Source organism: Acinonyx jubatus, chromosome E3 (assembly GCF_027475565.1).
Source record: "Acinonyx jubatus isolate Ajub_Pintada_27869175 chromosome E3, VMU_Ajub_asm_v1.0, whole genome shotgun sequence".
Taxonomy (NCBI): Eukaryota; Metazoa; Chordata; class Mammalia; order Carnivora; family Felidae; genus Acinonyx; species Acinonyx jubatus.
The window spans coordinates 21,173,164-21,188,629 of record NC_069398.1 but is presented as its reverse complement, the minus strand read 5'-3'; the positions used below and the strand labels follow the sequence as shown (position 1 = coordinate 21,188,629).

Below are 15,466 nucleotides of genomic sequence, written 5' to 3'. Positions count from 1 at the left end.
CCTGGGTGGCTCAGTTGGTTAAGCCTCTGACTTCAGCTCAGGTCATGATCTCGTGGTTTACAGGTTCGGAGCCCCGCATCGGGCTCTGTGCTGACAGCTCAGAGCCTGGAGCTTGCTTTGGATTCTGTCTCCCTCTCTCTGTGCCCCTCCCCTCTCACGCTCTGTCTCTCTCTCCTTCAAAAATAAACTTAAAAAAAAAGTGTTTTTAAATGTTTATGTATCTAATAACATAGACTCAGAATACATAAAAATAGGCTAATCCAAAATCATAGGGAAAGATTTTAACATCTTTCAGTATCTAACAGATTCCACAGATGGAAATGCAGTATGATCTAATCCATACTGTAAATGTGATTGAGAACACATGGTATTGCCCTCAACAACTACAGAATTCACCTGTTTTTCAAGGACCCAAGGAAATTCTGTAAAAATAAACCAAATGCTGGGCCATAAAGCAAAAGCAAGTAACGATATACTTCAAACAAACAACTGGGGAACTCTCGTCGGTAATCTTTGAAAAAAGATAAGAATCAGATGGGCAAAAGGATATTAAAATAAATACTGGGGCATCTGGGTGGCTCACTCGGCTGAGCGTCCAACTTTGGTAGGGTTGTGATCTCTCAGTTCATGAGTTCGAGCCCCACGTTGGGCTCTGTGCCGACAGCTCAGAGCCTGGAGCCTGCTTTGGATTCTGTGTGTCCCTCTCTCTCTGTTCCTCCCCCAGTCATGCTCTGTCTCTCTCTCTGTCTCTCTCTCTCTGTGTGTGTCTCTCTCTCAAAAATAAACATTTAAAAAAAATTTTTAATAAAGAAAGAAAGAAATAAAAATAAAGAAATACTGCCCCAAGAAGAGGAAAAACAAAATTCCAGGAACCATAACCCAACGTGAATTCTCAGGACCAGTCCCACAACCTAGCATTTAAAATTCATGAGCTACAGAAGATATGAGAAGCATGGAAAAGCCATGCCGAAGTAATCACATTTCCTTTTTTAATAAACTAGTAGAGCAAACAAGTAGAACATTCTGATTTCAGAAAGCACTTAATGAAGTTTCTCACAAGGCTTCAAGTAATAAGCCACAATTATCATGAGTCTCTTGTATAAAAAGACTCTTGACTTGCAGACAAATGAGGCAAATGGAGAAATATAGTCTGGATGACGGCAGAAGTGGATCCGTGGCTGGTTAAATATCCATATTCAGAGTGTGATGATTAATGGAACAATGTCAATTTGGATTGTAAGTCTCTACTGGGCTTTGTCTTTTACCCACTTCCACATTTATGTAAATATCTTGCATGTAAATAAACAAAACACCGCTTATCTATATGAAGACAGAACAGAGTGCAACTGGACAGCTAATCTCAGATGCAGAATAAGCATTTAAGAGATTCCTACAGAAAATTCCAGTTCTTCTTTTGGATTCCTACAGTCTATTAGTGTCTTTACATCCTTCTCTTCCAAGATACATAGGGTTTTATAAAATTTTGCCTTGAGGTAGGTATGAGAAAAACTGCCGAGTACAAGATGGACAGACCACAACGCCAAGATAAACCAATGGTACGCAGCTGCTAGAAATCACACTGCACAATTCTAACCAAGATAAAGTCACGGAGGATTTACTCTCCCACCTGAAACGCCAAAAATGGACAAAATATATGAACAGTTTCCAAGACATGAAACACCAGGCAACAAGGGACAATAATCCCAGAGAAGATGGAAAACATAGGAGGCGAGCCCTGCCATGCCCAGAGCTTACTGCCCTCAAAGTTTCCAGGCTGTGCGGCAGGGAGAGGCAACGCACACACGCTGGGTATTTTCTCGGAGTTGAGGACGTGGAAGCAAGAGTTGGGGAGCCCACACGGCTAGAGTTTGCAGAGCTGAGTACCAGAGAGTCAAAAGCTACACAGAGATTAAACTCATGAATCTGTAGAGGATTCCTAGAAATTCTGCCTGAGTAATGCTTCATGCATATGTGAGAGAAAAGCTAACCAAGAATGGGAAAGAACCATCTTAAAGGACTGGAGGTGCGCCTGGTGCTCACAGCCAGCTGGGAACTGTGTCTATTCACACCAGTCAGAAGCTTAAGATTCACAAGGCAGAGTACACAGAAGTGTTTTGCCCCGATAGTCATAAGTAATTAGCCATATTCTGAGTCAGCTCTGGTCTCACTTAACAAGTCATAAAAGCCAGATTAAAAGGCTCAACCTTGTTTCCAAGTAACTGCTCTTCATCCTAGAACAAAGCTCAAGAATGTTTTATAGGAACACAAAAATATCTAGCACCCAATAAGGTAAAATTAGACCTGGCATCCAATCAAAGATTAACCAAGCATGCAACATGACCAATGAAAAAATAATCCAGCAACCAAACTGACCCAGAAATGACACAGATGTTAGAATTACATTAAAACAGTTGTCTAACTGTAATTCGTGGGCTCAAAAAGTTAAGTAGAGACATGGAGAATATAAAAAGGCCAACACTGAATTTCTAGAGATGAAAACTGTAATGTCAAAGCTGAAAAAAACACTGGATAGAATTAATGGAAGATTAGACATTAGAGAAGATTACTAAATTATACCTGAAGACATAGCAATAGAAGCTATCCTAAAATGAAAAGTAGAACAGAAAAAAGAATGTTTTTTAAATTGTCTTTAACATTTATTTATTTTTGAGAGACAGAGTGTGAGCAGGGGAGGGGCAGAGAGAGAGGGAGACACAGAATCCAAAGCGGGCTCCAGGCACCAAGCTGTCAGCCCAGAGCCTGACACAGGGCCTGAACCCAGAAACGGCGAATCATGACCCAAGCTGAAGGCAGACGTTCAACCAACTGAGCCACCCAGGTGCCCCGAACAAAGAATTTTAAAAAATAATGAAAATAGTATCAGTGAGCTGTAGGTCAAACTCATGTAATTGAAGTCCCCAAGGAAGAGAAGAGAGAGGGAGTGACAGAAAAAATACCTGAAGAAATAATGGCCAAAATCTGTCCAAATTTGATTAAAACTATAAATCCACAGAACCAGGAAGCTCAACAAATCCCAAGTAAAAGCAACATGAAGAAAACTACGTTGAAACACATTATCATTAAATTGCTCAAAATCCGCAATTAAGAGAAAATAGAAAATCTTCAGAGTGCCAGGGGCTAAAAACATTACTTTCAAAGGAACAAACAACAGATGACAACACAGGTCTCAACAGAAGCAATGGGAGCAAAGTGGAACACCTTCAAAGCGCCATAAGAAAAAAAGTCATCAACCTATGATTCCACATCCATCAAATAATATCCTTCAAAGATGAGGGCAAAATAAAGTCTTTTTCAGATACACAAAAACTGAAATAATTCAGCACCAACACACCCACACAACGCAAAACGCTAAATGAAGCCCTTCAGGCAGAAGGAAAAGGCTGTCAGAGAGAACACACATCTACACAAAGGAAGAAAAACACCAACAAAAGTGGTATCTACAGGGGTACCTGGATGGCTCAGTCGGCCTCTGACTTCAGTCACGTCAATGATCTCATGGCTCATGAGTTCAAGCCCCACGTTGGGCTCCATGCTGACAGGTCAGAGCCTGGAGCCTGCTTCGGATTCTGTGTCTCCCCCCCCCACTCTGACCATCCCCTTCTCATGCTCTGTCTCTCTCTCTCTCTCAAAAATAAACACTTTAAAATTTTTTATTTTTTTATTTATATTTTTGGTTTGTTTGTTTATTTATTTTTGAGAGAGAGAGAGAGAGAGAGAGACAGAGCGTGAGCAGGGGAGGGGCAGAGAGAGAGGGAGACACAGAATCCGAAGCAGGCTCCAGGCTCTGAGTTGTCAGCACAGAGCCCGATGCGGGGCTTGAACTCACAAACCAGGAGACCATGACCTGAGCCCAAGTCAGGGCTACTGAGCCACCCAGGCAACCCCCCAAAAAAAATTTTTTTTAAGTGGTACCTATACGAGTCAGTATGTAAGATTGTTTCTAATTACATCTAATTAAGTCAAAATTAACAGATAATTGACTACTTAAACTAAAATAATAAAAATGTAGCGTAGGCCTCTAAGATACATAGAAGTAAAATGTATGATAATGATCGCATGGAGGTTGACAAGAGGAAAACACAAGTGTGTTACTGCAGCTTCTTCCACTGGACATGAAGTGGCATCTTAATCACTCAAAGATACACTGTGATATGATCAAGAGGTATGTGTAACACCTCGAACCATCACTAAATACCAATACAGTGCTATAACTAACAAGCCAACGAGGAGGTAAAACAGAATCATAAAAACATAATCTAGGGGCACCTGGGTGGCTCAGTCAGTTAAGCATCTGACTTTGGCTCAGGTCATGATCTCATGGTCCGTGGGTTTGAGCCCCACATCGGGCTCTGTGCTGACAGCTCGGAGCCTGGAGCCTGCTTCGGATTCTGTGTCTCCCTCTCTCTCTGCCCCTCCCCCACTAGTACTCTGTCTCTGTCTCTGTCTCTCTCTCTCTCTCAAAAATAAACATTAAAAAAAAATTTAAAAAACAACTTACTCTAAAGGAGGCAGAAACTGGAAAAAGGAAATCAAAGCACGAGACAAGCAGAAAACAAATGGCTACATGAGAAATGTAAACCTATCATGAAATCAGTTTAAATTGTCTGAATACCCTTATTAAAAGGCAGACTACACATATATATATTATATACATAAATATATGTATGATCTGAATATTCTTGTCTGTCTCCTCTAATAGGCTGGTGGCTCCTTGAAGAAGATACTGCATCTTAAGTTTCTCTGCATGGCCAGGACTATCACACAAAAGGGTCTCAATAAACACAGAAAGATGGAGTGAGGGAAGGAAGTCAGTCCACTGACTCCCAACTGACCACTCATCTTCTACAGGAAATCAGTATTATTTGTTCTCAAGTAAGGCCTCCTTGATGAGTTAGGACCACAAAAACCCAAATACACTTCTACGTAAAACATTTCTAATTGACCCAGCCTAATATCGATAGAAGCTTCTTTTCTGCATTTAATAATTTTCCCTTAACAAACGACGATCTGTGATGGCATTTTCCGTCTCTGTGCCAGAGCCACGCTGATGATCCCAGGAAACCAAGCACAGGGGAAATGTGCTGGCCCGCAGCCAGCGCACAAGGGGATCCTTCTGCAGGAACGAGAGGGGGCTGCCTCGACAGCTCCGGCCGCCACAGTGACAGGGCCACTGGGCCTTCTTCCCTCCCTCCCTATTTCACGCTCCTCACTGGGGTATTAAATGAGAGCGCTTGGGAGGGCGGTCCAGTGACAGCGCCTCCTGACGGTCCTCACCTTGTTTAGTAAGGGCTTCTCGGAGAGCAGGGGTTATCATGGCCCTTCTTTCACTGGCTTCACCCTTCACGGCGTTCCTGACCAGAGTGCTTTTCTCCTCCTGGTGCTCCTTCTCTCTCTGTATTGAAATTAAAAGAACAAAATTCAGAGCTGGCAGTGAGCGAGGAGAACAGCACAACACTCACGGACACATGGCATGGGTAAGAAGGTGCGTCGCGAACCATGGCCCACACGAGCCAGTCTCCTCCAAAGTGACCGCACTCCCAGTCAGACAGTGAGCAGAAGGCCTGCCAGTCTTTTCTCTTTTCTTTTTGCTTTCCAAAAAAAGGAACTACATACTCAAACACATACACCCGCAAAATGTAAATCAACAATCCACTTATCTACATGTCAATTATTTTTAGCAATCTGAGTACCGACAGCTGCCGAAATTCATCAAGTTATTTCTCTGAATTTCAATTTCCTCACCTGAAAAACAAGGAAAGTAATAGCTAGAGAGCAGGAACATTACAATTAAATGAAATAAATCACCAGGTACAATGCCTGATATGTAACAGGAGTTCAATAAAATAGAATACTGCTGGTTATGTATCTGCAAAACCCCCAAAACAAGTCAAAATAGTGCTCTGAGCTGCTCAGACAGCCATTTGTTTGGAGACCAAATTACTCCTCTACCTGCCATCCCAACAATGACTCCTTCTAGATAATCCTGTGGGGAAAATGTGTCTTCAGTGACAGAAAGAAATCTGAAGGATAATATAAGGCTGATTGTGTTTCCTTTTGACTTTGGGCCCTAGAAAATTCAGCAGTACGCTGATGGCTGTGTAAAGTCTCAAATCATGTTTGTCTCGAATTCTCTGTAAGTGGCTTCATAGTACATGATGATCTTCACCCTTTACACTGATTTCTTCCTCTATTTAAAAAAAAATTTTTAATGTTTATTTATTTTTGAGAGAGAGAGACAGACAGACAGAAAGCAAGCAGGGGAGGGGCAGCGAGAGAGGGAGACACAGAATCTGAAGCAGGCTCCAGGCTCTGAGCTGTCAGCACAGACCCTGACGTGGGGCTTGAACCCACGAACCATGAGATCATGACCTGAGCTGAAGTCGGATGCTTAACCGACTGAGCCACCCAGGCGCCTCAGCCTTCTTCCTCTATTTTTAAATCTTACTCTATGTACATATATTTTAAAGTTATCTGAATGTCTTTTTGTAAGATGGTAGAATGCTAATCAATAATTTCAGGGCAACACACAAAGTCTGTGCTATACTACATTTGCCAGATCTTAGTAAGAGCTGCAGAAATTCAAAATAACTCACCTTGGCAGCGGCCCCACCACCAAGCCCTAGACCACCTTCAGTGCCTGTCCGTTTGCAGTGCCCCGCCCCTAGAGAATCAGTAGTGAGAACACCTCACAGATCCCTGGATGTCTGAAATCTGCATCCAACTAATACAGACGGGAGGACGGTCCTTGTTTGAAGCTGGACAACAAGTGACAGGGATTCACTAGATCATTCTACTTTTGTGAATGTTCAAAGTTCTCTAAACAAAAAATGTAAAACAGATTTAAAATTTTTTAAAAAGAAACAGGTAAACCAATGAAATTTGGAGTTAACTTCTCTACCTTCTCTGTTACGTCAGGGATTTACTCCAAAATTGGAAGTCAGTGAAAAACTACTTTAGAGACTCAGAGGTATCATGATGAGAAACATAAATCCAGTTAGTCCTATCTGTCCTAAAGTCAGCATTCCTAATTACTAAATATAATCAAAATGCAAAGCTAATGAACAATTTTGCTTCTGTTAATATAGTTTTCAACTATACATTTCCACACAGAACTGAAAAAATTTACAAACATCAACAAATTATTCTCATCTACCATAAAAGTGATCCGTTTATTCCTAGGCATTTTCTTTAAAAAATTTTAAAGTTTCAGTTGTTCTTTTAAAATATTTAAAAACAAAAGTATCCTTTGGCTTCTTTTTTTTTAAGTCTATTTCAGACCTAAAAAGATGTCAACTTAAAAAGGAAGTCTGTGGCAGAGCAAGATGAACTGACCTTGAACTTGACAGCGTTTAAATGTCTCTGAGGTAATTCCACAGCAAGTTACTAGAACTCCCTACTAATCATGCAAGAATTGCTCTCAAAAGCCTGTCACCACAAAACATCACCAAGCATGTATGCTTATCCCAAAGGCCACATAAATCCAAAACTGGACCCACCCGTGACACTGGCCTCTGACCAGTGTGCTCAGAGTTCCAGAGACACCCTCTTGTGGTTATAAACACACACACACGCGCACACACACACACACACACACACACACACCCCACCACCACCACCACAAAAAAACTAATTCTGACTCCTATGAAATGAACACTCTTAAAGAACGGTCATGGACCATCATCCATGTCCCATCACTAGAGAAATTATCCATCATAAAATATGAGGGTAGCTACTCCATTTCAACCATTTAAGATACAAAATTTATATAGGAAAGAGCTCAGAGGCCACAATGAGAGATCCTGAGCATTCAGGACAAACATTTACCATTCTGTCTCTATGGAAGTTTAGTCCCATCTTCCATATGCAGCAGTAACTTCATCTCCAAAAAGAAATACAATGGCTCATAACATTCCCGAAGGAAGTGCAAAGCGCCAAATTCTAATCTTGTAGGTGCAGACACTGTTCATTGTTTGCCCAGAATACAACATATATAGCTGCTATATGGCCGTAATAGAAATTACTGAAGATCCCACAACTAGTCAACCTTGATTCCTCCCTCTCCTGTGTGCCCCATTTGACAACGAGTAACCAAGTTTTAAAGGTTAATTCCCACAGACTGGCTCACTCCATCCACAATGCCATTGCTTCTGCACACCAGCCTTGGTTTCTCCTAAGGACAGGACAACTGCAAGAGCCAAACTAAATGGTCTCCCTGTCTCCAACTTGTAATCTCATCCCTCCCCAACTCCCAAACCCATCACATCTGCCCTGAAAGAAAACGAACATCCTCTCCAAGCTGCTGCTTCCCAGCACGCAAAAAGGAAAGCCAATTACAAGCTACATTCCTAGGCACTTCGGAAAATGACTATAAATAAGTGAAAAGTCCTTTATAAATAAACAGGACTACATTAATCTTACATAATCACAGGAGCAAAAAGTGGTACCAATTTTCTTTAAAAAAAAAAAAAGATATCATACAATATTACCTAATTCATTTTCATACCATTGTCCCAGGAACCACAGTACCATCCCAATTATCACCTGGGAAACAGGACACAGCAAAAAAAAGTCATCTGTTAAAGACTTTAAGGTAAAATTCCACCTAGCCGGGTAAGTGCCAAACAGGTGTTTTGCCACAAACAAGCTTTTCATTACCAAAGCATTTCTGCTGGGAAAAAGTCCTTCTGATTGTTTCAATCTGTTTATTTCATTGATCCATCAGGTGATTCCCTTCCTTATCAAGTCATGCAGAAAACAGAATCCCCAAGCTCTCTCGAGAAGTCATCTTCCTATACAGTCAGCCCTTCTAAGCCTGGAGCTTTGCTGGCAAACGGTTGGGCATTCAGTAAATGGTGGCCGAATAATGAATGCCTCCAAACTACCAGACAGATATTCCTAGCTCTAGAAAAGCAGATCTCCCTTCTTCGGTAACTGATTTTGGATCTGGCAACTTTCAATGTTAAAAACTCTCCTTCGGGGCGCCTGGGTGGCTCAGTCGGTTAAGCGTCTGACTTCGGCTCAGGTCATGATCCTCATGGTCAGTGAGTTCGAGCCCCACATCAGGCTCTGTGCTGCCAGCTCGGAGCCTGGAGCCTGCTTCAGATTCTGTGTCTCCCTCTCTCTCTCTCTGCTCCTCCCCCGCTCACACTCTGTCTCTCAAAAATGAATAAACGCTAAAAACAAAAAAATTTTTCTTAAAAACTCTCCTTCAGGTATTGAAGCTAAAACTGCTGCAATTTAACCCCGCATCTGCAGGTTCCATTTCTTTTTTTTAAATTTTTTTTTCAACATTTATTTATTTTTGGGACAGAGAGAGACAGAGCATGAACGGGGGAGGGGCAGAGGGAGAGGGAGACACAGAATCAGAAACAGGCTCCAGGCTCTGAGCCATCAGCCCAGAGCCTGACGCGGGGCTCGAACTCACGGACCGCGAGATCATGACCTGGCTGAAGTCGGACGCTTAACCGACTGCGCCACCCAGGCGCCCCTGCAGGTTCCATTTCTTTAAGAAAGAAACCCCCTATATGCCACTTACTTGTCATAGCTCAGTTTTTAAGTGACAAATTTTGAACAGGACTCGAAGTTTTTCTGTTTACTAGGTTTTAAGAAAGCTTTCTGAACTCTCTGAAAAGCAGTTTGAACAGATGTGTCAAGAGCTTTCAAATGGTTTTCCTCTGACCCAGTGATTCTATTTCGGATAACCTGACTTAAAGAAATAATTCCAGAACTCATCCTAAGTGCTCCTGGCTGCACAGACCATGGGTGAAACAGGCTGGTTTAAAGGCAGTGGGTGTCTTGGGGTTGAAGGAATGTGTCGCCTTGTGTTTCTGGGTGAATCAAATGCCCAAAGCCTTAAAAATAATAAAGAAAGAAGAACAACTTCATATTATTCTACTGCAGTACTATGCGACTTTATAATAAGAACTGGACACACTGAGATGCTTTCATAAACTGAAATGCTTCTCTGGTGAGTAATTACCAAGCATTCACCATTTATTTCCAAAACTAATGATACGGATATCACTGTTTGTCTGCTTAACCGGAACATGCTGTGGGGAGTATTTAACAACATTTATTTACTGCAGAAAAAAAAAGGAACATTCTGCTCTACATTTACAAATCACAATCACGAGAAAAACAAAAAACAACCTAAGACTGTCAGGCTCTTGCTGACTCCTTGTGCTCTACCCACTCTTCAGATTCTCTTCTAAAAACCATTTCTCCCCTGGGGGCTGAAACAAAGAGATGGGAGTCTAGGCTTGGTCCCACCACCTACGAGCCTGTCAGCCATCTGACTTCGGACAAATTGCTTTATTTCTCTAAACCTACTTCCTACCCTGTAAATTGGTAAAGTGGACGTAATAATAGTATGGATATCAAGGTCAATGTGAGGATTGAATGAGACAATCCAATGTGTACTTTGACTTCTCCTAATACTCTGAATCTGTACTGAACTACCCTCTTGCCCTATACCCCAACCCATCCACTATATTCAATCAAATCACATTGCTTCCCAATGCCTTCAGGTTGAAGTTCACATCCCCCTGACAGAATGAAAAGGCCTCCAGTACCCTGCCCCTGCCTTCCTTCTCTAGTTCATTCTCCGCACATCCCCACCCCTACCTGAAACCACAGACACATCAAACTGTTCCCCAAACACGCCATTCGCCCTAGCACCCCAGCCCTCTGCATCCGTATCTGTCCTCCTAACCTTCCCACGTTTCACACGTTAGCTCCCTTGTTCTTCGACATCGCTCCCACCCCTCGAGTTCTCTTCAGCCCTAGACTCACCATCTTGGATCTTGCTACAGAGTGAGGGAGGTAGAATACCATGGTGGTACACCAGTCGGACCAAACCTATCCTATCTGAAGATATCTGCTTATACAGTAATAGCTCATAGTTACCAAGTACACACTACGTGGCAGGCAATAAAGCGTGCCAGTGAATGAACTTAGTTAATCTTCATAACAACTTCATAAGAGGTTACTTTTATGATCTCCCACTTTAGAGACGAGAAAACAAAAGCAGAGAGTAAAATAATTTGCCCAAGACGCACAGGCTGAGACAGCAGGACTCCACAAAACTCAGTGAGTATTACTCAAAAAGAGGTTATATAATAGGAATACGCTGGCCCAACCCTAGAGCCAATTGCTAACCAGTAGTAGTGTCTCCTCCAGAGTAGCAATTCAGGCAATTTAGTGCAATGCCTGGCAACGACTGGGCAGAAAGCAACTCAGGAATATGTATGAATGGACCCTAAAAGGCCAAATAAATGCATGGGAAAAAACAAAAAAACAAAAACCAACAACCAGGCAGTAGTTTAGTGTATTCTGTCCAATATAGAATGAAAACACAAGCCATACTTGGAAACTCTGCCATAAGCTAACAATAAAGAGAAACAAAAACTGGTGGCTTTATTTTCATGTCACACTGAAGGCGGAAAAATATTTATTTTTGCCCCAAATCTAATGACTTTATGAGAAACTTTTTATGAGAAATCTAAAATGTCATAAACCAACTGCTTCAAGTTCATAAAGTCCAAAATCATTTCATTTAAAAAATAATTTACACAGATGTTCAAAATTTTCATTTGTTCTTTCTCTCCAGTGCCCTCTAATGGACAGAGATGAAAAGCAAAGTGAAAATGAACCCACAAATTATTCTAAACTCTTACCATACACTTGAAATTTGCTGAAATTAAATCTGAAGTGTTCTCAATACACATACACACACACACACACACACACGCACACACACGCGAGGTAACTATGTGAGGTGATGGATTTCTTAACTTGATTGTGGTAATCTTTTCACAATGTACACACATATCATCACATTACACGCCTTAAAAAAATCAGTGTACAACCCTAACATATTTGTCAATCATGCCTCAATAAAGTTGGAGAAACAATTACTGCAAACTCTTCACTCACTGCAAACAAAGCTTTAAATATCTTCTCTTAACCTTCTGTAAAAACCCAGAAATCTGTCTAAATCAGGTATCTCGTACACTGAAATCTATCCTGTTTTAAGACTGTTTCGCCACTAAAAAATTACTCAGATTCTTAATTTAAGAGTCGTAAAACTATACGTTTGCTTTGACCCAGTATATCAATTTGGGGACAATATAACCTAAGAAATATTAACACATTTTTCAAAGTAAAAAGGTCTCGGGGTCCTTGCGTGGCTTAGTCAGCTGAGTGTCCAACTCTGGCTCAGGTTGTGATCTCTCAGTTCTTGAGTTCAAGCCCCACATCAGACTTTCTGCTGTCAGCGCAGAGCCTGCTTCGGATCCTCTGTCCCCCTCTCTTTCTGCACCTCCCCCACTCACGTTCTCTCTCAAAATAAACAAACATTAAAAAAAAAAAAAAAAAACAGTAAAAAGGTCTCAGACCTGTGCTAATTTTACCAGCAGAAAAACCTGACACAGACTAAATGGCCAGCTCTAGGAAAATGTATAAACCAGTTTAAAATATCTAAGCAAACTAACTTCTCACTTTGACATCTGTTGGGCTTTTAGAGGTGATGACACACTGTCATGTGCATGTTCGCATCTGACTCACACCTATGAGGAAGGCAGAGGGCCCGGCCCCTGTTCCCCAGACAAGGGGATTAAGACTAGGGAAGGTTAAGCTATGCCCACAGGTCACTGAGTTACACACTGGCTGGGCCAAGCCCTGAACCCACACTCCACGCACTTGTCATTCTTAACAGCTGTTCTGCCAGGGGCTTCTGAAATACAGAAGCTACTAAAAATGACAGACACAATCCACACGCGGAAGTATTCAGAAACAAGGAACAAAAGCTGCAACAACAGGAAAGATGGACAGCAATTTTAAATTGAGAAATAATTTTGGATATATTGGCTTAGAGTTTTACACCCAACCAAGAATTTTTTGGTTATGAGCTTTATAAAAGTAGCCAAACCAAATGCATACAGGACAGCGTGCAGGGAAAAATTTGGCCTTGCCGGAAGGGAAATCTGGCCATTGTCCCCAGTTCCTGGAAAGTAACGGGGAATCCCTTGGAATTTCCCGAGTGACAGCAGCATCCGTTATTCACGGTGGGCCCCTCAGACCGCAGCTGACTGCAAGTGGGGGAAGGTGCTGAAGACTGAGTTCAACCACATGGGCAGTCAAGTCCCAATAAAAACTGGACACCGAAGCTCAGGTAAGCCCCCCGGGTTGGCAATACTTGATGTGTATTACTGCACGTTGATGCTGAGAGGACAACACATCTTGAGGAGGACAAAGGAATGCCTCTTGAATCTATTCTATGCGTCTCCTCCTTTGGCTGATTTCTGTACCCCTTCCCAACAAAGAACCACAGCCATGAGGGTAACAGCTTTGGGGGAGTTCTGTGAGTCTTTCTAGCAAATTAACAAACCTGAGGGTGGTTTTTAGGAGCCCCCTCCCCCAAAATTTGCAATTTGGTGTCAGAAGTGAAAGCAATCTTGGGGACTATGCCCTCAGACCTTGTAGTTTTCTAATACCAGGGAGGAAGAAAGAGATTGTTCACAGGATAACATGTTCAACCTCGCTCAAAATGAAAGAAATACAAATTAAAATCAGGTCATTATTTCTCACCTTTCTGGCTGGCAAGATTTAAAAGACTAATAACACCTGAGGGTTGGCAAAGGTACAGAGAAATAGGCTATCTCATCTCTCTCCTATGAGAAGAAATAAAAATGTTTTCAATTTTGTATAGGGCACTTTGGAAACACCTATTAATACTATAAAATCCCGGGGTGCCTGGGTGGCTCAGCTGGTTAAGCGTCCAACTCTTGATCTCAGCTCAGGTCTTGATCTCAGGGTCATAAGTTCAAGCCCCACGTTGGGCTCTGGACTGAGCATAGAGCTTACTTTAAAAAAATAAAAATAAAAAAATAGGCACCTGGCTGGCTCAGTTGGTGGAACATGCAACTCTTGATCTCAGGGCTGTAAGTTCAAGCCCCACACTGGGTGTACAGATACTTAAAAATGTGTGTGTGTGTGTGTGTGTGTGTGTAGATGTAGATATAAAATCCCCTTTGATCCAGAAATTTCAATTTTATGAACTTATTCTTGAGATAAATTTATGCCAGCCGCAAAAATTATAAGAGCAAGAGTGTTCAAACACCTAAATGTTAATCATCAAGAGCCAAATACATCATGGGACATAGTCCTAGACCACTATGTAAACATTAAAATGAACCAGGTGAATCCGTATGACAGCACTGGAAAGCTGTCATGTTAGATGAAAACAAGCAGTCTGTAGACTTGGGAGAACAAAATGATCCCATCTGTGTAGCCAGAAAAACAAAGTTAGACCAAAATGCAGGTGTGTTTGTAAGAGCAGTCAAACACCCGGACGAATACTGCCAAACTAGAAAGTCTGGTTTCCTGTGAAAAGTAGATTTAGGAAGAACAAGGACAGGGAGCTGCATTCTTTGAATCTTTCAAACATATATAAAGAGGATATGAAATTAAGTGAAACTTCAAAGGGAGGTTCAGATCAAGTTATGTATTTTCAAAGGGAATAGCTAAGAACCAGAAACTCTAAAAACACCTCCCTCGCATCGAGGATGTGAAAAGGATAGAGGACAAAGAGGTAAGGACAGAGGATTTTTGAAAATTTCTTTGGAGAATGTTGGTAAGGTATTTTGAGATCCCACCTCAAATGGAGAGAGGCTGGAGAGCAGGTGCCTTGTCACATCTCAAGCCCCCGAGGCTCCACCAGGGCCCCTCAAAAGAAGCTGCTTGTATGCCCTGCACTCAGAGGGCATCATTGACTGGTGTAGGACTCCTGCCCAGTGAATCCAGACACCAAAGGACTGACTAGTTTCCCCAGCAAGTGAGCACTGCTGCTGGGTAGGAATCAGCCTGTCCTCCCAGAATAAAGAACTCAGGAGTATTCCCGTGGGAAGGGACAAGAGTGCAGGTGGGGGTGACCTTAGATGCTGACCAACCGGGCAACCAGAGAGGAAAACAGAGGACAGACCTCAAAGAGAGGAAGCCAGAGGCAGGGCTCAGAGGAAGGAGTGAGGATGCTCCCCATCCGTTCCCCAGACCCTAAGCAGGTCCAAAACAGCAGCTAGCAAATAGGCCAGAAAGTAGACAAGAGGGGAGGAGTTTCGCCTTTGAATTAAATTGACTTAGTTTCTTTAGTATTACTTACTACCTATTACCTAGGCTTGGGCATTCTACTGTCAATTTATTAAGACTTTGTGTCTTAGGGGCACCTGGGTGGCTCAGTGGGCTAAGCAGCCAACTCTTGGTTTCAGCTCAGGTCATGATCTCACAGTTCATGAGTTCAAGTCCCACATTGGGCTCTATGCTAACAGTGGGGAGCCCGCTTGGAATTCTCTCTCTTTCTTTCTCTCTCTCTCTCCCTCTGCCTCTCTCTCTCTCTCTTTCAGAATAAATAAATAACCTTAAAAAAAAAAAACTTTGCGTCTTAAAGTAC

General features: G+C 42.1%; 1 protein-coding gene across 3 annotated transcripts in view; it reads right to left on the bottom strand.

The window, feature by feature from the left end:
- Nucleotides 1-15,466, bottom strand: part of LOC106972846 (S-adenosyl-L-methionine-dependent tRNA 4-demethylwyosine synthase TYW1) — a 210,947-nt gene that overhangs the window by 171,382 nt on the left and 24,099 nt on the right. For all 3 annotated transcript variants that reach the window (XM_053213791.1, XM_053213792.1, XM_027041851.2), the window contains one exon: nucleotides 5,296-5,413. In XM_053213791.1, coding sequence (XP_053069766.1) covers nucleotides 5,296-5,413 — 118 coding nt within the window. The remainder of the gene's footprint in view (nucleotides 1-5,295; nucleotides 5,414-15,466) is intronic.